Below are 24,042 nucleotides of genomic sequence, written 5' to 3'. Positions count from 1 at the left end.
CTATCCAGTGAGGGAGAGAGGTGCAGTCAGTACACTGACTCATATCCTTCCCTTTTTGACTCTGCTCCAGAAATGATGTAATGCTCTTGGCTTTTCGCCCTCCCCCCACCCAGTGCCTGCCCACCCCTGGATTTTTGTCCCTCCCTCCTCTCCTCCTCTCGCCTTTTCCCTCTCTTTCCCTCCCCGGCTCGTCCAACATCACCGCGCTCGCTCCTCGCGCAGTGAAGTCACTGAGAGCTCTGGGCAGACACAGCAGTGAAAAACTTTTCGAACGTAACCAAAACACCCCGGGGCCAAGTTCCAGACGCTCGGGAGACGGTGGTGCAGTCGCCATGGGAACGAGGGTAAACATAGGGAGAAACAAGGGCCTCAAACAGCTTGCAGCTGCCTGACTCTCTGAGTAAACACTACACAGGACCTTCCCCTGATTTACTGCCTTTAATCACTGGTGGGAGGAGAGTGCCAAGGGGTTTGGACTGAGGAAATAATACGAATCTGATCAAATAAATCAGTCCTAATGGGTTACGACACAGCCTGATTTTTATTAGAGGGCCGGTGGAGGGATGGATGCTGGGAGGGTGCTGCTCTGGGATTGATCTGGGATGAGGTGTCTTCAAGTTAGTTTGCCTCAAGCTGAGGTGAAGCATTCCAAGGCAGAGCTGAGGTATTTATGCAACTGCTGTGATATTATATTGATTTATTAATGTGACAGTGAATTCCATTTTAAGACATTTTAAGTCAACGTTAAGTAGTGAAAAGATTTAAAATAAACTGCCTGACCTTATTGGTGACATAACCTTTTTTACGACGAATCATTTTTCTCGTTCTATTAAAACCCGTCTGCCCATTTGCCCCTAACCTCCCTAGCTGACTCCTCCTCCACTTAGTGAAGCCCACCTGATGCCCGCTTCATCCCCCATATCGCTTTCATTTGAGATTTTCCCACACCTAACACCCTTCAAGCTTTCATCTAAACATGATCTATCCTTTCCTCTCCCCGTGCAGACACGACTTTTATCCTTTCCGAGCAATCAGCCACCAACATGGAAGAGAACCCATGTGTTCTCCTCTGATGCCCCCCTTCCGCTGTCTCCTCCACCTCCCTGATCCCTCATTTCCTTTCCTTCCATCTACCTTGGATCCCCCTCTTCCTCTCCTCCAACCACCTCTGATCCCTTTCTTCCTCCCCTCTGCCCACCTCTGATCCCCTTTTCCACACCACCCCATGTTGTGATCCCTGCACTCCCCAAGCTGCGATGTCCCAGTGTGTGAGTTGCCTGTGCAGGAGCCTGCATGTGTGGTGGCCCCGGGGCAGAGATGACACAGACCCGCTGGAATGAGAGGCAACAGAGTCTGGGCGTTTCTTTACAAACGCACTATTAAACCCACTGCGGTACACAATGAGCTCATCTTAATTCAGGTCAGATGTACATCCTGTATTCTTGCTTTTTGGTTGCTCTCCTTCCTTCTTATAACTGATTACACTGTGTACCTTTGTTTTTGAGCAACATTGTTTATTGGCTCACCTTTGCTCTACCTGCTGTGGTTTAATGTGCATCAGCGCTGCAGTTTGCATGCAATGCTAAACAGTGTTTATGCCTCTGGATGCTGTGTTTGTCATGTCATAGCATGAGGCTATCTCAGGTGCTCCCACGCTCATGAACCCCCCCATCCCCACGCTCTGTATACAATTTTTAAAAAAATCACTAAAAAATAGATGAGACTCAATTTAATGTGTGATATTGGCGAGCTCATTCTTTGTGTTCAGAGGTAAGCTCTCTGTTCTGTTGCAAGCTGCCAGGCTGTTTCATCACATGCATGGCCGTGAAAAACACAACACGCAAAGGAATAAAAGCACTTCAACAGTATCGATCTGCAGTAGCTCACCTAAACAAAAAGCGATGTCACTTTCTGAGACAAATGTCTGCTTCAGGACCAGATTCAATGGCGTGCAGAGTATCTCACAGGATATTTTGCTTATATCCTTTGTAATTGTTCAGCATATCGAAAGATCTTCACAAAAAAAGAAAGACTCAAACGGTAAATTGTCAACCACCGCATACCGCTTGCAAGAAACCCAACAGCTCGGAAGTCGTGCAGGCCAGCATTTATTTCGGCTACTTCCCTTAAAGACAAAAGCAAGGAGCTAAAGAAACTGATGACTAAAGAGGTGTGAAAACTGCTAAAAGTCTAAAGCATCATGGGAAACAAAACCACAGAACGACTTCCTTTGAAGCGGTGACTGACAAGGCAGCATACGCTGTGACCAGCGTGTGCAATAGGCCCAAATTAATCCAGGAGATAACGTTTGCAGCACGCAACAGTCAAACAGCAAGTGAGCAATAGAACTTGTGTTTTGGCAAGAAGGCACGAGCTGCATGCCCGGTGTAAAAAGGTGTGAAAACCACAATCAAAATTAAGACAAGTATTTAAATACCATGTCACAAAAAAAAAAATAATTAGGGCATTTGGCCACATCCGTACTATATTCCTCTAATGTAGCTGTATTCAGGTTGATTGCTGTGATTGTGATATGTAATGGAAACAATTGAGCTGAATTCCTCTGCTGATCCAGAACAGAAGAATGTAATTTTAATGCCTCGTACCCACACCCATAGCGCGTATCTCCTCTCGCGAGTGGAAAGGTTCAGGTCTCCACAGAATGTTGCATCTTACATGGTTGGCTAGTGATGTCCGACGCGTTTAACTCTGACATAACTCAGCAACAGATGTTTATAATTGAAATGCAGAAAGCATTCAAATCTGTTGGACACCATTTCCCTTTGTCTGATAATGATAGCCATGACATTAAGATCTGCTGGCTCTTTCTTTTGCCTGGGTTTAACACTGGTTTGTGTCAGCTCGGTTTCCCCGAAGACCGTGTTTAGGGACTCGGGGTAGAAAGGGAGAGAGAGGAAAAGGAAAGCGAGAGAGGGCCTCAGGTTTCACAGCTGCAGGCCCAGCTCAACCCTAAAGTAAATGGACTTGAAGAAAGCCAATCCTAATTGATTCCAAGCCTCAAAGCTCTTTAGTAAACATCGTGGAGCAATGAAAATGACTTGTTATCCTAATTCATTGGACGCTCAAGCTGTGCATTCTGTAAAGCTATGAAAGAAGCAGATGGGCACCGGATTAAAGCGATTCTGCTTGGTGATTTATTTCTCACTACAGATATATTCACCTCACAAATGACTGCACGCGCTAAACCTTTTATTCCTGATGAGGCTAATGTCGCTAATCTTCCCTCTAGTTGTTATGATTACGCATAAACATTTGCACAGTAAAGAACCTTATTCGGTGTGGATGAAAACCAACACACGTTCAGTGATTATCTTTCCCTCGCAAATACAAATTGCTGCAGGCAACAGCTGAGGGGCTTTAATATGGCGACACGTGTCAAAGGAAGGCACCGATGTGGCCTCCAGTGAGCTCCCCAACTCCCAATCGACCTGTGAAGTGTCAAGTTAATCTAAAAGGAGGAAGTTCCAGTGGGAAGACCTTCCTGTGGAAGCGTTACTTTCTATTGTAAAGGTTTCCTCAACGCATTTTCCTGCTGATATTAATATTTTCAGATCAGTTTCCTTCAGCGCTTCCTATTAATGCATTCGGTTTCTGTTGTCTTGGCATACAACAGCTGTTATTATACTGGCGCTCCACTGATTCCAACATCACTTCGATAACTGTGACAAGTCTATTCTGAGGCAAGATGTCACCTCAGTGTGACGTGTCAGCTGTGTGTGCGAGACAGCAGTGGAACCATGGGTTTCACAAAAATCTGGGAGTGATTTAAGGTCATAAAAGCCCGCGAGGAGAAGTGGTGACTATACGCGCCAGCGTAGTGAGGAGTTTTAATGACAGGTAATCTCAGGTGAGGCAGGCCAGCCGAGGCTCCGTTACTGGCAGTGATTGCCGCGCTTCCAGGGGGATGAAATTCCAAACTTGTGCTCCACAATGAGCCTGATGGGGTGTCAGTCAGGCTTAGTGACGGGCCTCCCATCCAATATTCAATAGCTCAAGTCTGTTGTCGCAGCACAGACACATTAACACCAAGTCATCTCAGTGTCTGTCTGTTTTTTTTCCAAATATTTGGTTTCCAAGAACAAAGCCTCTGTATAAATTTAAAACACACAAGAATCAGAGGGGGGAGTCATTAACTTAAAAAAAAGAATAGTTTGCACCTTTTTAACAAAATATCTGACTAAACAAAAGAATTAACACTTTCACTTTGATTGAATAAAATCAATCAACTACTTCAGCACTGCTAAGGCACAGTTCTTAAACAGCTGGTTCACTAACAGCGCCGCCAACCACACGCTTTGTAGATGTGCTGTCCTGAACACCTGCAGAAAGGCAGCTCAAAGGTGTGTGTGAGAGAGACAGACCTCTGCAGGGGCTAACACTCCCATTGAGAGAAAAGAGCTATTTTGGAGCAATGAAATGGTAAACCGTTGTAAAAACAGTCACAGCTGAGTCTTCCACAATGACCTCATCGTGTCCTCTGGGACTCTCTTTGGCATGCTCTGCTGTGGGACAATACTGAATGAGCAGCATAGCATGAATCGGCGCCGACGTGCACGGCGCTCCAAATGTAACAGAACCCTGACATTACCTCAGAGATTGCAAGAGCAGTGTCAGAAAGGGATCAGGACTAGCCTGAGGCTGGAATTCTGAGATGGACCCAGTTGTGTTGAGAAGATAACATAAGAAGCTTTTAGTACGACCTGAAGAGGTTAGCCAGAAGGGTTAAAGATCATTTCAAAAATCATTTTTTCAGCCTTTCTGTTTGGATTCTTAATACCACATCAGCCTACTCACCCTATCTGTCTGTTGGTGGATGGAGCCTGAGTGATGACAGAGCTGGACTGTGGAGAGGGAAGGGCCTGCTGGATCACTATGCTGGTTTCATGGTTGCCCATCCGTGAGTGCTGGTGCTGGCCTGGGCCTGCCTGGCCGTGCAGTGAGATACTCTGTAGGTGCAAACAAGTAAAGCGGGGGCAGTTTTAGGTGTTGCAGTGTTTTCCCAGAGCAAGTCAGATTTCTCAGTATGACTCAAGCGATTACAACTGTTTGGCCTTGACCTTCATTCGCCCAACTTGAATGGGTAATGAGGGCCCAAACCAGCCTCCACGGGCTTTTTCTTTGTTAAGTTCAGGGCATACATTGGATGGCTAATGAACACCAGGTTTCCATACTGTTATTGTCACAGCAGGGCAGTTTCTTTAACTACACAAATTCTAAAATAACATTGGATTGTTAAAAAAAAATACAAACACAAACCTCCCAAGTCAATTCACATATGTTAGCATAAAGCAGTGATGTCCAAACGTAGCAGAAAAAAGGTAGTAAAATAAAACAGCTTAGCTGAGAATTAGCTGAGAATGCAGTTGCTAAGCGTAAGTCTTTCATTTTCAGGCCTATTTTTATATGCATTCCTATGAAATGCTGTTTTATTGTAAAGTTATTTCAGCGTGTATCTGTAGTTGGTGCACTCCATCCTCTTAGAGAGGCTGGATCTGACTCGCCTCCTGCTGACGTTGCAGAGCTTCCATCATAAACCACACAGGCTCGGGAGAATAGGCGAGGTTGACCCAAGCACAGATGAGATCCGGGACCAAAACACCCTGACGACAGCTAAGCTACGCGCACATCTTTCCAGACATTAGATAAGCAGTCTGTCTTGTGGTGATTTGACGACTATGTTCCAGGTATAAGAAAGCTGACTGACAAATTAGTGGTGTGAAGATTTTTCTGCTCATGTCAGAGGATTTGTGGGCAGGCCTTTAATTTCTGCCACAAAAGTTGCATCCTGGGAAGAAATCGGACTCCAGTCCTGAGAGACGAGGGGCTGTTTGAAGCTACAGGTGTAGAAGACGATCTCTTTTCCACTCACATGTGGTGCGGAGGCAAATCTGCAGCTGCTCGGCCTGTCTGTGACTGCTGACAAGGCTGAAGAGGAGCATTTGGGGGGCAACTGCAAAGCTAGAGGTGCGTCATGTGACTCAACTTTGGAAGAAAAGGTGCTGCTCGTCGTAAATCCAAACACGCCTGCGTCTATCAACATGTGAACACAGTGTGCAGACGAGATCTCTCAATCTATTACAGGTCCAGGTACTGCTCGGAGCTTTGATAATGGCATGACTGATGATGGCACCTGATAACAGTCCACAACCACCTGACCCCTGTAGGGGATTTTTATTGTTCAGCCCTGGTCTTTGTTCTCCCAACTGTACCTGTTTGCTGTCCTCCTCTTCTTGGGCTTTGCAGAACTCCTGCTCAATGGAGCAATCCAGCTCGCTGAACAAGCCCACCTCCTCACAGTTTTTCAAGAAGCGCGTTGGCGTCGGCGTCTGGTCTGGAAATCAAAACTTGTGATTTTAAAATCAATATAACATTGGTAGTTTAGGAAGAGGCAACGCAGGGTACCGAAGCGTGATCAAACTAAACCAGGATCGTGTATTACATTATTTTCACGTGCATGCAGTGATGAGAAATGTTACATATTTAAAACTATGTTCGTATTTACTCTGGCTTTAGGAAAACAAAGCCAACACCCTGTGAGAAAAAGACAGTCCACTCGAGAGCCCCGTTTCAGCTGATGAAGAGCAGACTCCACCTTTAGAGTGGGGGTCTCGGTTGGTGTGCTGAGTTCCATCGCAACTCATTCAACTTGACGTTGTGGGGGGGGGAGAGATCAGGTTTCAGACGGTTGAAGGTGACTTAAGGATCGGGCTAGTTTCAAAACTTAAAAGCATACTTGGTCTGTTTATCCATTTTGGCCGGACGGAGGAATGACATAAACTTTCATCGAGACCTGGGCGCCCAAAATATAAATACAGCTCTCAAGATGTTGGGAAAACAAATGTGCATTAGCATAATTTAAATACACATTTTATGACTGAGGTGGAGAAAAAGCATTAAATAATCCCCAGTTTGAAGTTTCAATAAGAGAAATGCTAATGGAGTTGTAACTCAGTCGGCAGGTGACGAGAACTCAAAGCCAAGAGAATCTGATCCTGGCTGTCAACCGAGTGTAAATAATAAAGAAGACCTCAGTTGAGCCGCTCACAGCGGTGTCCAGCGTGACCTGGCAGTTGTGCACTGGCCGCCAGCTGTCAGTTGGTTTAAGTGGCATGTAATCTATGATTCAGTGTTGTTATGAACTGAAGATTAATGTGCAGATAAACACGTCCCTTGCGCAGCCATAAAAGCACCTGTGGTCAGTTTAGGGCAATGTCCCCCCTTTTTCATGGGAGGCGACGAGGAAGACAAACTTTGACAGGCCGGTTCCTCTGCGTCGCCGTGGTGTACATACTCAAAACCAGTGAGCGCTGATTAAAACTGCCCTGTCGTGTGATTTAAATCATCGTAAACTACTAGCATGGCTGTGCTATTAAGTTTTCTTGATGAAAGACGAGCGCGTCTGTCTGGGCATGAATCACCTGCGTACACACCTGCAAACGAACGCTCTGGGTGAACCTTTCTGGTGTAGCCAGCAGCAGCGGCGTCGTGCACCTCACCTGACAGCATGTTGTCGTTCTTTATGGAGGGAAACTTGAGCGTCATCTCATGCTTGTGTCGATGTATCATCAGATGGTCCTCTGTGGGGAATCGCTGTTTTGTTTTTAAAAATAAAGCAAAATCAATTAAGCTTTTTAGTTGATTATGGAATGTAAATGTGTCTTCATACTACCTGCCAACCCTCTCCTAAAAAAGAAGGATCTTTTCGGGAGCCTTCTTTCTATTTGTATATTTAACACCTAAACACCTGCAGCGTTATTTACAGCTTAAGTTTCCCAGTTCTGGGATATTCAGTTTCTCCCTTGTACATAAGCTAATAACCCTCTTCTCAGGCCTCCTCGATGTGGACCTCATATTACACACACAGGCACACACACAGGCAAACACACACACACCCCCACACACGCAGAATATCATGCTCTTATTGTCTCGGCACTCTCACCTGGGAACAGCCAGGAGCGTTGCACACGAACGGCCTTTCCTGGTCTGAGTTCATCACTCTTGCCACCTTCTCATAAACTATAGAAAAAACACACACACACACGCACACACAGACACACATGCATACACGCAAAGGCAAAAAGTAAGAAGAGGAAGTGGATGAATTACAGTTTCCCCACCAGCATCCACGTGGAAAAACATACTCATTGTGCAACGCCTGACATTAAATTGCCGGTGCTTCTGAAACATCTGTGGCTCAAATGCTGGTTTCTCACACTAAAGTAATCTAGTATTCACCTAAAATGACATCTGGGCTACGTTCTGCACCATAAAACAACTGTGCAGCTTTTTGAACAAAGACCGGTCCACCACATTGACGCATCCAGAGTTTCTGTAAAGCTCGTCGAGGCGCCTATTTAAAGCACAAATCGACCGAATCGGATCAAACACGTATGATTTTGGTCCGGCAAATAAGACGAAAAGTACTTGAGTATTCCAGTATCATTTTAAAGTCAGCGGCAGACAGTTAGATTAGGCAAAAAAAAAAGTCAAAGTAAGGTTAATATTCAGTTGTTCCTGTGAAAACCATAAGAAAGTGTGCAGTTTTCACCAAAGGTGCAACTTTTAACAGCAAACATTTGCAACACTGCGATCACACTGGTGGCAGATGTGCAGTGTCCGTATTAAGATGATTAAAAAATGTACATAAGAGAGACCAAAATGTTCCCGGGAAACACAGACAGCCTTTCACCTGTACGTAAAAAGACATAGAAATTGCAACCAGAGACATGAACATTAAGAGCCTCCAGTTTTGGTATATTAGCCTGTCCCTCTGTATACTTAGACCAACTAAATCAAGAGCAGAAATAAGGGATTCTGCCCTCCCAGCCCAACAATATGTTGAAAGCAGTCCAAACACGCTTATGAAGGGATGCCAGAAAACAATAATTTGGAAAGAAGTACAACTATGTTTATATTTCTATGTCAATGTCTATGAAAGAGGAAAGGGAACTCTACAAACAACCACCAAAGTCTGTAGCTGGTACTAGAATTATGTAATCAATCTGCTCATTCATAAAATGCTGTTTTAAACAACGTTTTCTGTCAGGACAAGCTGTGCTACGTGTAGAATTATTGTGTAGGACTGCGTATCAACTAAAGCGGTTTCAGCTTTGGAAATGAATCTTATTTTGCAGCGAATTAACGATCTCACACACGTTTGCATCTGTTCTTTCCGCAGGTGTTGAAGAGTTAAAAGCAAATGAATACCTAAAGTAAACAATATGACAGGATTTCAATTTCCTCTCCCAAATATTTCTTTTAACGACAAAGTAAATGCTACAGTACGCTCTAACATGAATCTAGGATCTAGATTCAGCTTATGTCACAAGAAGCCCCGGTGATGCGCCTCTCCTCTCAGGTATGAATACCTTCATACAGCGTGTACAGGTGTCCCGCTCTGATGGGTGCAGGCTATTTCCTAAAGCACAGTCTAAACACGCTCATGTTGTGCTAGGCTTAGCGGTGCTGTTTTCCTAACAGGCTGCGCTTCATGACGGAGTCCAGAGAGCGGGGATCTGGACAGGGTCTCTCTGTCAGAGAGCGCCGAGAACTGGGCACTCTGTCTGTCACCAGTGTGAGAAGAAACTCACCTGTGCGCCCTGTTTTGACACAACAAACATGATTAACGCCGGTGATCCGAACCCTGGAGCCCCGAGCAAAAATGATGGGAGCCACAAAACCGCACTTGAAAAACCAATCGCTCGTTAATCATCATTGGAAAACATTTCTTGCCACCTTAATTATCTCAAATTCAGACGTGTACACAGAGGTTTTATACAGTTTAGTAGGTTTTAATTTCGACAATCCCACAAATATTCAGTTAATGGCTAAACAGTGACAACAAATCACCAGAAAGCTCTCGTTGAAAATGAGACGAGAGAATGAAACCAATGTAAAAGCGAGCGCTTCCTTTCCTCTAAAAAGGGAATTTCAACATTTCATCACATTTCCCATAAAATCCAAACCACATGACCGCATAAAACTGTTAACCATTAATCCTGAGTATGTCTCCGTGAATTATCCAAAAGCTTTAACGCTCCAAATTATCGATACGCGAGGCCCTTCCCTGGGAGAGGGCATTTGGCTCTCGTTCCATATCGATGTTTTAGTTTAGCAGAGGAAATTTGGTTACACTTTACATTAACTATATCCTGATGTGTGTGAGGGGGGAAGGATTAAAGTCTGGTGTTTGATTTCAAGAGGAGCTGGGGACCATTTCTCCAGGTTAGAGCGCATATTGGAATTTAAACAATATGGTGGGGAAGAGGTTGGGGTGCAAAGGCATACGGGGTAAAGCGAGCACAAACACACTCTCCAGCTCCCCACAGCCTTTGACAGCGGGTTCAAGGCAGGATCACAGCGATCCCCGAGGCAAAGAGCACGGCCCTTTCAGACGGTGTCTGGCCCTCAGCCTCTGCTGCTGAGGCGAATACATGACAACAAGCCTGATGTGATATACGCCTTAACGCTTGTGAGGCACTGGCTTCTTTAGACAACTTTAGAGATGCCATTTCAGAGAGTGGGACACGGTATATTTACAAAAGCAGCCAAGAAAAAAGTGAAATATTTAAAGCTGCAAGACTTTTTTTTAAGGTAAAACGACGTTTCTGCTGTGCAAAGTAGTGTTGTAGCCGATATTTCAGCCTTTACAACATCCGAGCAGTCATTATTTAAGTTAGGGTTTCGCCTTGACTGTGATGATCACCGGAAAAGTGGTTTTATAATGCACTGGCCCGCTTTAATCACAAAAATAGAGTGTAGTTTCTGTATACAGTAATACAGAAAATACAAATTCACCCCTCTTTATGTTATGAATTTGCATAGAAGTTTCACAAAAAGTCAGTTTTCTTCTGCAGAAAATGCAGAATCTACTTAAAGAAGTAAATCAAAGGAAAACTCTGGGAACATGTGAAAACCTTTCTCCAACTGTTGTTCTCGTTTAACTTTACAACAGATACAGGTGGAAATATATCATTTGAGCACTTGACAACATCATCAGATATCACACCACTAGGTGGTGAATGATGATTTTGATAAGCCCATTTTTGTCAGACAGACGAAGATGAATCAAAGCATATTTTAACGCTGGCTCAGCACAGCCTTATTTAAAGTGACCCTCAACATCTCGGTGCTTCATCAACTATCGATTGGCCTGCAGAATGACGTAATCTTGGCCACGCTGCTCCTGTGGAGAAAATGGGACATAAATTTCACGGGGACGCGAGAATCACTCTTCGGTTTTCTTTTAATTAACTGACACGGTGGCAGAATTATCGAGGTTATCATTTCCCAGCATCTGGTGAGCCGCAAAAAGGGGGCGAGTGGTGGCGAGACAGCCGGCCCTGCGTATCCCGAGATGGGACAGGCATGAAAATGGTGATGCAAGAATCCAGCGCTGGAGCCCACAGGGGGGAGGAAAGGCTAAAGGAGACCCGTGCTGGCGGAGACCCTGACAGCCATTATTCATTTTATTTCTGCGCAGTGATTTATGATTTCTCGTGAATTCCTGCAGGCGGCTGTTCGCTGCTACCTGACGGACCGAGCAGCCGCACTTGACTCAACTTGCAACAAGTCAACAGAGGCGCGGATGACAACGCGCCCGCGCGGACGAACCCCGACGCGCCGCTACAACGCCGACGACGCCGCGGCTGAAGTTGCGCACCTGAAAAAAACGACAACACAGCAGTTCGACCCGGAATGCTGACGCGAAAACAAGCTGTTGCACGGGCGTAAAAGAGGAGAAAAGGCACGCCGATCGTGACGGAGCGAACGCAACAAAGCTGCGAAGGCGCGTGCACGCCGCTCTGCGTGGCGGCAGAGCGGTTTCAACTCACCAGACAAGTGTAGAAAATGCGAAGCAGTCTCTCAGAAGAAACCACGTTGGACTGAGAAAAGATTACAATACGATCTATTTAGAGAAGCATAACGTCACCCTTGGGTGACGTCACGTGGGATTCCTGAACTTCTAAATCATTGCGGTCCGCTCGGGTGGGCGGTGCGAGCGGGGCGGGGTTTGCGAGCAGACACGCCCAGGCGCTCGCGCGGACTCGCGGGGGTGGGTGTGGCGCAAAGTTGGGACTCAGGTCGGAACCAATCAAGCATGCAAATGAGGCCGGCGGGGTCATCGACGTGCTGGGGTTGAGTCGGGGATGGGACTCGACCCCGCAAAGCTGCCGCACCTCACGCACACTGTAGCGTCACATCACAACCTGACCACAATAACAGGTAAAAATGAAGCCAACCGGGATTATCGTCAACATATCATCGCTGTAAAAAGTACCCAGAGCTCACTGAGAAGCGGACATATATAACAGTGACATCCTGTCATTCTGTGCTATAGTCAAATATTAAACATAAAGATTTGAAATTTTTATCCTACGCACGTAAATGAATATATTAGCATCCACAGTTCTGTAGATACTGCACTTGGTTTTAATCTGATTCTTGATGTTTGAGTTTGTCTATAAAAGGTAATACTTTGCTTCTGTTATCCCCCCAAAATAAGTCACACCGAATCAATAGGTTTAAGCACAAACCATGTCTCTAAAATATAAATGTGAAATAGAGAAACTCAAAATTATACTTACAGTCCATACAGACGTCACACTAAATTAGCAATAAATTAGCATCTTGTCTTTCCCTGCAGAGCAAAAAGAGCCATAACGTGTCCTTCCGTGCATCACTCACAGCTTCTCCTGCACATGAACTGAACATTCAATAGTGGTTCTAGACTGAAATATGTGCCTGCTGCAGACCAGGAGAGATTTAAACAGTTTTAAAGTGCCCAGTATTTGTGTTGGGGCTCTGACCAGCTGCGACCCGCCGGTGCCAAGCGGCTGTGATTTTCTTGTGCCACAGACACAGATAGCGAAGCCAACCTCGGCTCCAGGGATTAATGACTCTTCACACGTTGAGAAATGTTTACCACTGGCCGGCGGCCACTCCACAGGATGCACTAAGAGCTCTGTCACTGAAACAATAACGCAGTCTGAAAAGCCCCCATAACTCAGGGCTTCTCCGCCTCTGTCTTTTAACCAGAGCTTTAATCAACATTTATGACATCCTTTTGTCTCTTTATTGCCAATATATTTCCCAACCAATCCAAACATTATGCTCCCAGAGGAGAAGACTATTAAGGACGGAAAGAGCCGATACAGTTTGGGTCAGTGACCCACACTAAAGCGGATTTGATCTATATTATACTAAACCTTTTATTATTATGCCTTTGTGCTTTTGAGTAAGATCACCTTGGGAAGATTAACTCCGGTTAGGACGCTTCCCTGCAGCAGGTGCCAGAGTTGAAGGAGCTGCTGAAAAAAAAAGGTTCTTTTCAATTTGTGAGTGAAATATCAAACACACATTAAATATGTTAATTCGTGCATGAGCAGATTATCAACAAGGCTGAAGGTCTCTGAGATATTTCATGAAATGTCAGATTCTGAATGGTTTTAGTGAAGTGTTTGCTGTCTTGATTTTAGTAACAAAAATCTTTACACACCCACCACATTCCTAGAAAAAACAGTCACCACGTGTCTCCACAGTCCTGCTTACAGACAAATGCTGGATTCAGTGTCATTTAAAACTTCTCACCATTTCCAAAAGAGGTCACAATGCACACGAATGGTTTACCTCAGAATATTGTTAGCATTCAAGCTAAGGTGGAGTAAAGATGGCCCTTAGACTGCATATCCTGAACTGTTCATATGTAAACAGATCTAAGTTTCACAATTCTATAATCTGCTACACCTTAAAATAAACTTCATTTTATAGCATGCTGAATTCCTTTGACTTTTTTTTGAGAAATGTCATTTTTGACTGAGGAAATATCAGGAAATGGTGCATGATGTTACTGACATTGATCTGGCAGCGAGGAGCGAAATGCACGTTAGCGTTGATGTTTCTTCATGTGTTTGTTCAGAGTTTCCTCTATAAAGAAGACAGAAGACACATTTCGGGCTCAACTTCAAAATAAGAGTGTAGATTGTTTTAACTTGATGTTTCTGTGTTCCCGAGGCCGCTGATTTGAAAAGCAGCGCTGCAGGAGAGGTTGGACGACAAACAACTCGGCTTAACTGGAAGACTAGTTCAACAAAACATATGTGCTGGGAGGTTCCCTGTAGATAACCCCAGTGACACCAACACTCCCAAGCACTCAACCCTGTAATACTGACATTAGGTGCCTGCTGAATGATGCTGCCTTTGGGGTGGCTGGATTTAACAGCATAAAGGTCCTTTAACTCTACTGGGAGCACAACCTTCGGGTGACATGAACACATCCATCATCTAGCTGTATGCAGGGCCTTTATGCAAAATTCCATTTTATAATATTTCCTGTTTTTACTCTGACAGAAGCGTGTCATATATAAGTATTGATTTAATTTTGTTTAAATATATTTGGAACAAGAGTTGTTTGGAGTTGTTATATTACCAGAACGATACTCATTGGTTATTCTGTCCTGTAATAAGACCTTCAAACCCTTAATAAAGCTAAAGAAAACCCTAATCATAATTTTTCAAATAGAAGGATTATCAAAACTTCAACAACGTGACCTTTTCAGGGGAGTTTTGGGCTTTGTAAATTTCTGCCTGCGTTTGCATTTACTTGTTTTGATTATCTATTGAACCCAAGCCAAAGATTCTTCTTTTCACAATCGCAGTCAGTTGTCTGCTCTGAACGCATCCATTAGAAGCAGGAGGAGCCTGGGGACCAGCTCCATCTATCATCTTTGAGAATTTACTGACTAGCCTTCTACATATTTTGCTTTCCTGACAAACTTTGGAACCCAGAGGACTCAGAACAATACACACGAGGAGAGTTTATTCTTGCCCCTGAGACCTTCTGAGGTTTTAGTTGACAAGACAACACAGCAATGTTATTTACCGGCAACTATAAAATGTGATTTTTCCAGCATTTGTAACTCCATTACCTATGAAGCACCTCTATAGTAGCGCAAACCACAAGTGCATCCATTACCTCATCTATATTTATGGGTTGTAACAAACTGAAGATAATGACTGGCAATAATGATGCTCATCAAACACAAGCATCAATAAATAAAGGCACCTGAGAGCCCGCAGCTTTCCCAGAGGATAGTGTCTGATTCAGGGGCAAGAACCTCACAGTGTGCACAAACGTGCATGGATGTTAGTCATGACCCCCACCACCATCATAAAGATTGTGGATTAGAATTTAAAAGTTCCAAAAACAGATTTCTAGCCAATACATGGACATGACAACTGTGTACATGTTTAAAAGTGCATGTGTATGCTAAATAGTGTGCATATATTTAATTGATTATAATTTGTTTACATCACATGTTTTAATGTGACCAGAAAACAAGTTTAAATTGTTTTAGCTCACAAAAATCAGAGTAGAATTGATGTTTAGACACAGAACTATACTGCCACCCTGTGGCCATTAGACGTATTTAACTACTTGTTGAAGTTTGAAGTCTTGCTGCTGTTGTTATATATTACTAATATTTAGTCCCTATCATGATTGTATGAAATTAATAACAGACTAATCACACTTTCACTGGTCAGCTTGCACAGTCCAAATGTGCATAACTCCGGTTTTAAATGGCATGTAAGTGAAAATCGATGTATTAACCCAAAGATGTTATTTCTGCCAAAGGCATTATTAAAAGGAATATAAACCAGAGGACCATATTACATTGTAGAAGCAGCTATTCTGGGCAAAAAAATATATAGTCTTGTAACATATTAAAAACTGTGCAAACTTGGAAAACATGCTTTAAAATATAGGTCCCAACCAGGAAACACCCTTCTGGAGATTGCTACAAATTTTTGAGAGCTAAATATTTAGGTTTTGTACGTTTATTGCAGCTCTACAGTCCTTACATTGATTCTGACTGATGGTGTAAACAGCTAAATCGTGTTTATTTCCATCCTCTTTCTACGCGCTCGTCATGCTTTTATTCTGAAAGCCAAATGACGTATGTTCCGGCGGAGCTCACTCACGAGCCGGGAACTTGTCATCGCAGCGCTCCAGCTGTTCCACCGCTGCTCGCCTGCTGTTTCCCCGCAGATCCCCGCTGCTGCCTCATTTCAAATGCAGCCGCGACCATGACAGGAATCGCCGCTGCTTCTTTTTTTTCTAACGCCTGCAGGTTCGGGGGCTGCGGGCTCCACTTCGAGTCGCTGAGCGAGCTCATCGCACACATTGAGGATATCCACATCGGTAAGCTCCCCCCCCCCCACCACTCCCCCGGCACGAGCGCCGCTGCTAGCCGTAGCGGAGCTATCAGGAGTGGCTAAGTTAGCGAGCTAGTTACTTCCTGCGTCTTGACAACCCTGTTGCTAGGTGTGGTGGCTTTTGATGTTTGCCGTCGCTAGAGACTACATTTCCTTGTTCGGTACAGTTATCAGTCCATGTAATTGAGTCTCCAAACATACTGACTAAAAGCTCATTTCATTTGGTTCTTTTGGAGCGAATTGATTGCAGCGCATTAAGCGCGAGGCCCGTGCACGTAGCCGCCCCGAAAGCGTCGTAAGTTAAGTTGCAGCGGGCAGGAAGCAGCGAGAACGCCTCCATTATTGAGCTGCACAAATGCGACACTTCACAAATGAGTCGACAGTCTTTCTCCAGACCTCTCTCTCTTTTTTATCTTTTTAAAAAGACGCGTTATCACTTTAAGAAGCAACAAGTTTTTGTTCGCAGCAGCCACGTTTGACCTGAACTCAGGCGTCTATAAGTGATGAATGATGCATGGAGGTAGTGTTGTAACCATGTCTTAACTAAGATGACGAGGACACCACCTTCAGCGAGGGGGGTTTCTTTCAAATTTATAACTAATCCTTTTTAAAGAATACGACACAAAGCTTAAACATTTCACCCATAGTGACAAATACATCCAGATGGGTATTACCGACTGATTTGACTCCGTTTTATTGTTTCACACTAAGAGTGTCTGATTTATTGAGCTGTTTTTATTTATCCATTGAAGATAGATGATAGATAGATTGATTAACTTCATAATATTTAATGACACCAAATCAAATGTGTGCATTAATAACTCCTCACCTGCACCAAACACTCATTCCTGCACACTCCGAATGTTGCCTTGCAGACTGCACGCCACCTGCCTCCTAAATCAGAGAGCAACAGTGTGTAATTCTTGTGTTTCAGAAACATCTGTGTCAATGTGCATTTTCAGTAATGTAGGTCAAATGGAGAACTCTATCCTGTCGCGTGCGTCGACGAAGAATGAGGCTATCGAGCTGAATTTCTTCCTATGTTTCCACTTTACACGTTATTTTTGATTCGGTTTCATTGTGGTTTGCTTCCTTAACATAAGTATTAGGTGCATGCAGTAAAAAGAACAAAAACTCTGAAAATAAATGAAGGTCTGACTAGGAAGTCCTTACATCTGGTCACCAATGTCATATTTCAGCTGCTCTTATTGAAGCTGACAAGGTGCAGCTGTCTCTGTTGTTCTTGTTTGTTGCTTGACTGCCTTTAATATCCTCTGCTGGCTGACTGTGTGCCACGCATGTGTCCAAGGTGTTAGTCTCTGAAAAAAAAGGCCTCCTGATGACTTATTGGGGAATAATGAGGCAATTAGCTGGCTCAGAGTGGGGAAAAACCCCTGCCCCCTTCCTTTGTGCCGGACTTTGCCCACTCCAAGAAGTGCAAAAACGTGCTTGCTGCGCCAAGTGCCTGTGAAGCGTAATTACAGACAGAGAGTGCTGGAGTTGGCCTGTCTTCCTCCTCATCTGGAGGCCTGCTGCCCAAAACACATTCTCTTTCATAATTGGCTCCTGCAGCTCTGCTCCGTGAACATAAGGTGGCGCTACCCTGCTACTGCTTTACTGAGAAAACTACACACCGAAATAGTCCATTGAATAAAAGTCCTCTCTTAATTTAACAATGAAAGTTATCAATTTAAACCACGCATATCTGACAATCGAGTCATTTAGTTAAAAGCTCAGCGTACTAATCTTGTCATTATTTGTCCTTTTCTCCTTTGCGTCAACATCCAGATGTGCTAAAACAAATATCACACAAACGTAGCGAACGAAAACGAGCTCTGCCACGCCGGGAACTTTGGGACACGACATCCACGACATGATGTGCGGTGGTGGGACCTCAGCAGTGGTCTGGTGCCACATCCAAACACACACACACACACACGCACGCGAAGCTGCTGAAACGTTGATGTTGTGAGTGTAAAGCTTCAGCGGGGGCCACAGAAGAGTCCAGGCCTGGTCAAAAGGGGCCTGTTTGCTGGCATTGCTCCCTTAATAAGAAGCTCATTTAGCTCCGGTGTGGACCCCCGCCCCCTCAGTGTGGAAGTAATAAATTTGTGAAGCGGTAACTGGTTCCCTGATCTGTGCACCTGGTGGGCCTAATTACATTTCCCCCCATCCCCCGACACCAGCGCTCCTTTCCTGCGTGGTGTCTCTTCTGCTCGGTAAACCAGAGAATGCACCATCGGTACGTCATCATTTTCCCCCAAAATTGAATGAAAACTCATATTTCAATAATGTGTTATTACGTCATTGACTCTACATGCTTTGTAATAACACTTTTAAGGCAGCCATGTTTGTTTATGTCCTGCTGTGCCTGGTTGTGTAACTCTTGTCTGTGTTCATATATTTGGGCTTCTGCTTGTGTGACTGAGCTTTTTATCCTCCCCGTGCTTCTGTCACTAACCTACAAAGGCAGCTTGCACATGGAGCTCCACTCCGTTTCATTTCCTCCTCAGAGGTCACATCATAATGAATTACCTGTGCCACCACTCCTGGTAACGTCCCCCCGCTGCTCGGAGCCGCCATAAAGATGTCACCGTAACGCTCGCCACTCAGCTCCGCCCCGCGCTGCCTTTGGCCATGAGGGCGACTGAGGAAGCCAGACGCTGGTTTAAATGAGAGGGGGACCTGTGTGCGTGTGTGTGTGGAGGTCATGGAGGTCGTTAAGGGCACCAGGCGTCATTTCCTCTGTTGCCTAAGGAAGGTTTGTTGTGTGATCGTCTCTGGGTTTCCTGTTGGCCTAATGAGAACGCACAATTGCATCATGGTTTGGGGTTTTTTAGCCACCAAAACACTGCGACTTCTGAGTCAGCTGGTGAATGCTCCCATACACACCGACACCAGAAGAAATCTAAAACACTTGAAACTATTATGAAAGGAGGAGTTTTTTGTTTTTAGAATGAAGGCTGGGAATAAAAACACCCCTGTTTGCCACCTTGTTTTGCCCAGTTTTGTGTTCTGCTTATTTTTGTTTCAGTTTTCAAAGAACATCCTTTTGGACCATGTAAACCAGTGTTGCCTGTCAGAACTGTTTGCCTCTGGAACCATAAAGGCCCCTTTTTTCCCCCCATAGTGATGGAAACAGTCGGCCACCGGGGTGGACCACCTGTGTAGGCTGATTACAGGGGTTCCCATCTTTATTTGAGGCGCCTTCTGCCCAGACCCCGACTGCTGGTGGCCATGAAAGAAAAGCAGAGGCTGCAGGGGAACTGGACACTGCAGGCCAGCCTCCACCTGAGCTGTGTGATTTACAGTGTGTGGGGGCCGACTCATTCTGCTCGTTCTACTCCTCGAGGCCTATTAGAGAGGTTTGAAGGCAGGCTTACGTTAAGTTTAAACGGCAAAATGGAGGATGAAGTGTGGGCAGCGGCCTTTCAGAGGGGGGCAGGAAGACTCAGCTGGTGAGTGGCAGACACTTCTCTTTTATAGGGCAGCGCTCCTCTCCCACATTGACGGAGGTAGGGAGCGAGCGTTTGAAGTCAGGCCAGCTTCACATCAGGATGAGGAGATTGGCCATTGTTGAGCAAGGAGCGCAGCATGGGAACGCTCAGTGTGTGTCAGCTGCGGTCAGGTCTGAGCAAACGGATTGTTGGCAGCCCACGTACTCAAAGAAAGCACTTCAGATGTACTGCCCCCCCCTATATTCTAAATGGTGTTAATATGCATGTTGGAACTCATTTTGATGATGCCAGCTTTTAGCAGGAAAACATGTGTGAGCCTGTAAATGAATGAAAATTGCAGCATGGTGGAGGAAAATGACCCCAAAACACTAAAAATGGTGGCGTATGTTTTACTTATCTGTGTTTATCCACTACTTCTTATCTTAAATGTTACTCTCCGGTACCCCTGGTAGAGGGATAAGGACCGGCCAGCTACTGTAGTGATCTAGATATGTTTATCCCCAGTGGTGCTACCAGGCAACAGGTTACAGGTAGGAAGCCAGGGAGGGATCACTGTTAAATCTGAGGGAAATGTGTTAGCAGGAGGATGCGATATGAAATCCTGGCCACCCTAAAGTCTTACTGTCTTCTTCGTCTCCTTAGACACAGACCCTCGTCTTCTGGAAAAGCAGGAGCAGCAGCAGCCCACCTACGTCGCCCTCAGTTACATCAACAGGTAAAACGAATGTGATAAATGAGGCAAAAGAAACCCCCTGTGGGTTTCAACCGGCATTTTCAAACGGTCACGGGTGGGTTGTTTCAGTGTTCGGTTGCTGGGTTTTTATTGCACCAAGATCATCCCAGTCGCTCTAATATGGTGCCTGAACAGTGGGGGCCACAAGCCAGTGTACAGGAGGGCCTGCCGCTGTCTGCCTGCCCCCACAAACACATCTTGATGTGGTTACGCTTAATTTGCTAATTCCACTTTTATTTCAGCGATGTCTATTTTTATAGTGACATTTACCAAAGAGTTTGCAGCCCAACCTAAACTTTTTCCTCGCGGCTGAAACTCTCGAGTTGTTTTTGGAGGCGATGGTTTCTCCAGCCGTCCACACGGTTGCAGATAGGACAAAAAACAGCTGGTTTATTGTCCCATAATTCCAGGTTCGTGACGGACGCCGCGCGGCGAGAGCACGAGGCCGTGAAGAAGAAGGTGCAGCCCAAGCTGTCGCTGCCTCTGACAGGCGGCCTGTGTCGCAGCAGCGTTCCCACGCCGCCTCGCCACAGCACTGGAAACCTCACCCCTCCGGTCACGCCACCCATCACACCTTCCTCTTCCTTTCGCAGCAGCACACCAACAGGTAGAAAACCACCCTCGACACTCTTTTGTCAAGCGTTTACTGGTGGTTGATGTAAACTCCATGCTTTAAATCGGTGTGCTGATTTATTTCTGCATTATCAAGGCTTTAATGGATAAAAATTAACTTTAAGCATCAAACCTGGTTCTGACTTTGATTGATTTATGTTAATGTAAATGCATTTTTAATCTTTGAGCTGGTATATAGGGAGCAAAGTGCAGCTTCCACCTACTTGTCAGTAAGCACGTTATATTGCAGGAAGTCGTTATTTATTTTTCAAGGAATGGTTTCCCATGCACGGACTGAGCGAAATATGCAGCATTTCATGTTCCGTCTTGGGTTTTAGGTCTTGTGGGTTTTTCTGTAGCTCGCCTCTGGCACAACATCCTTAATTAATCAGCAAAACAGTCGCAGCTCGCTGACCTCCATAAAGCGGATGCATTCTTTCCCACTGTTGGCATATTTCAACCCTTCCCCGAAACCTCCACTGTGACACATGAAGTAGAGATTATGGGAACGCTGCCCCAAAGAGCAGGCTGAGTTAGAATGATTCACACCGATTGGCCTGAAGGCCATAATGATCGGCCGCAGCGAGCCCATAAAGCTGAGGCCCGTTTGTCCAACGGCTCGTCTGAGACTGCGTTTCACCCTCTCACAGGTAGCGAGTGCGACGAGGAGGATGTGGACTTCGAGGAGTCCGACAGCGACGAGTCGTGGACCACGGAGAGCGCCATCAGCTCCGAGTCCATCCTCAGTTCGATGTGCATGAACGGAGGAGACGAGAAGCCGTTCGCTTGTCCCGTGCCGGGTTGTAAAAAGAGGTACAAGGTAGGTTTTCACGCCACCCCGCCTCTCCTCAGAACATGCACCGTGGATTTAACCGCGTGTGAAACGGTTCGACCACACCCAGGGAGCCCAAGTAGGACATAAATCAGATATTTTCACTGCTGAAAGTCTGAAATGTGTGATGTTTAAGAGTTATCCAGTTGTTGTGCAGCGCAGCATGTAATATAAAGGCATGCCTTTAGTGCACTGCTCTGAGGTGGGTTTAACTAGATTTTCCAGTCACATCTGGTGTTTGTGGTTGGATAAATTATGTGCAGCTTGAGAAAACTGCTTCGCTGACGTGAATGAGGAGGTTACGGGCGACGGCTTGGTCTGAGGGAGCGTTGGCAGGTCTGGGCCCCCGTTCAAGTCCAGACCGAGACAGTCGGTAACCGTCGCCTCTTTATGCTTCGATTACAGAATGTAAATGGGATCAAGTATCACGCCAAGAACGGCCACCGAACCCAGATAAGAGTGCGCAAACCTTTCAAGTGCCGGTGCGGGAAGAGCTACAAAACATCTCAGGGTCTCCGCCACCACACCATCAACTTCCACCCACCCGTCTCCACTGACATCATCCGCAAGATGCAACAGTAGAGGCGTCACGAGTACCCAGCAGGCCACAGTCGGACCACAGCTGTCGCCGCTCCTCCTCTTCGCCTTCTACATCTCCCACTTTATATCGTTACTATTTTTGCATGTTATAAATGTATTATTATTAATCCTTAATTTTTATTTAGAGTACCAATTCTTTGTGTAGTGTAGTTCACCTTTTTGTATTTTGCACACTTAAGCTATCTTTTTTTTTTTTTATTCATTTCCTGTTGTTTCTTGTATGGTGACATACTGAAAAAGACATTATCAACTATAAGGTTAAACCGACACACAAACACACACACACACACACGCCAGCATGTACAATGTGTGAAGTCTGAGGATTGTTAACTCGCCTCTTTTTCAGTGATGCTTAAAAATGCGACAAACAAGTTAAAAAAAAAAAGTGAATGTGTGGGTGCTAAAATAGTGCTGAAAAAATAGTGCATTTTGCTCATGTTGATAATCATTTGCTGGACTTTTTTCGTATCTGCAATATTTCAATTATTTCTTTGTGTGTGTGAGTGCCAAAGGATGATCTCAGGTGACGTTTACAAGCATTTCAGCCCCCGCCACTACCAGTGTTCAGACAGGACACACATCCAAGGGTGGGGTCCTCAGAATCTCCTGTGCCATTGTTACTAATGTTTCTGGTCACTTTCGTAAAGCCGTTTCCTCCTTATTTTATAACGAGGGATTCAAGCACTTTTTTGTAACAAGTTGCTAAGAGATGAGTATTTTTGCCAGTATCTAATTGCCGATGTATAAACCAGGAGAGATGCACGGCGAGCCTGCAATGTTTCCACTGCTGAGAGATTACTGTGATGGCAGTTGCCTTGAATTATGACTCCAGGATCCGCCCCTGTCATCGGGTGCCCGTATCAACGGGACTGTCCACCCCTAAATCCCAAATACAATAAAGTTTCTTTAAGGGTTGGAATTTGGCAGTTTTGGAAGACAAAGAAGAAGATATTAACATTCCTCATTCGCCTTAGGTTCTTGTCTGGCTTTGCTTCTGGTTTGAGCATTTAATTTCCTCATAGATAGAATCTCTACAGGCTTTATCATCTAAAACTGAGCAGATCCCCCAAACAGGAGACACTGACAGATTTAGCACCTCATAGATCCTCATGTCAGATTTCGGGGTGGTTCGTCCCTTTATACTCGGCTTGCTCAGCATACTGTTAGACTAAAAGTGGAAACACACAGAGGCCGTTTCTATGTGCCAAGAGAAAAGAATAAATCTCAGATCATAATGCCATCAAATCAAGCATTCATTTTCACTGCATGGATGTTAGTGTTGAATTAATTATGGTCCAATTAAGAGTTTGGACAGTGTTATACTGCCAGTATGGGGGAGGATAGTATGTAGTGAATGTATTGTGTGTCAAGTGCATTAAATTATATTTTCATATATTTCAGGAGTTAAACCTGTATTGTGTAATAAAAAAAAACAGGTTGTGTTTGAGAAACAGAGTGTGATGTACTGTAATTCTTTAAGAGCTACTTCATGTAAACATGTGTTGGTTATGTTTAGAATTAAAGTTCCTGTGGTGTGTGTGCCTGAAGACTCCTGTGTCATCGACTCCCCC

At 44.9% G+C, this 24,042-nt stretch overlaps 2 protein-coding genes and 1 long non-coding RNA gene across 4 annotated transcripts in view; 2 read left to right on the top strand and 1 right to left on the bottom strand.

Annotated features, from left to right (window-relative positions):
* creb5b (cAMP responsive element binding protein 5b) overlaps positions 1-12,012 on the bottom strand; it is a 33,081-nt gene extending 21,069 nt beyond the window's left edge. Inside the window, exons 1-5 of one of the 2 annotated variants that reach the window (XM_057045351.1) lie at positions 11,856-12,012; positions 7,961-8,037; positions 7,518-7,611; positions 6,231-6,352; positions 4,816-4,967 (exon numbers count right to left, since the gene is read on the bottom strand). In XM_057045351.1, the coding sequence (XP_056901331.1) occupies positions 4,816-4,967; positions 6,231-6,352; positions 7,518-7,611; positions 7,961-8,014 (422 nt within the window). In that variant the 5' untranslated portion in view covers positions 8,015-8,037; positions 11,856-12,012. Of the gene's footprint in view, positions 1-4,815; positions 4,968-6,230; positions 6,353-7,517; positions 7,612-7,960; positions 11,087-11,855 lie in introns of those variants that run through there. The other variant, XM_057045350.1, reaches the window with a different exon arrangement.
* Positions 12,013-12,171: 159 nt separating this feature from the next.
* On the top strand, positions 12,172-15,680 carry LOC130532629 (uncharacterized). The gene is made up of 2 exons (XR_008952381.1): positions 12,172-13,358; positions 14,035-15,680. It is a non-coding gene; the product is annotated as an uncharacterized LOC130532629 (long non-coding RNA).
* Positions 15,681-15,983: 303 nt separating this feature from the next.
* Positions 15,984-24,013, top strand: jazf1b (JAZF zinc finger 1b). The gene is made up of 5 exons (XM_057045024.1): positions 15,984-16,222; positions 20,337-20,409; positions 20,838-21,034; positions 21,690-21,859; positions 22,277-24,013. Exons 1-5 carry the CDS (start codon positions 16,108-16,110, stop codon positions 22,451-22,453), a joined length of 732 nt encoding a protein of 243 aa, XP_056901004.1. The 5' UTR covers positions 15,984-16,107; the 3' UTR covers positions 22,454-24,013.
* Positions 24,014-24,042: the final 29 nt, after the last annotated feature.

The sequence above is a fragment of the Takifugu flavidus genome, chromosome 10 (genome assembly GCF_003711565.1).
Source record: "Takifugu flavidus isolate HTHZ2018 chromosome 10, ASM371156v2, whole genome shotgun sequence".
Lineage (NCBI taxonomy): Eukaryota > Metazoa > Chordata > Actinopteri > Tetraodontiformes > Tetraodontidae > Takifugu > Takifugu flavidus.
Note: the sequence above shows the minus strand (reverse complement) of the source record. Positions and strands in the feature narration are given on the sequence as shown.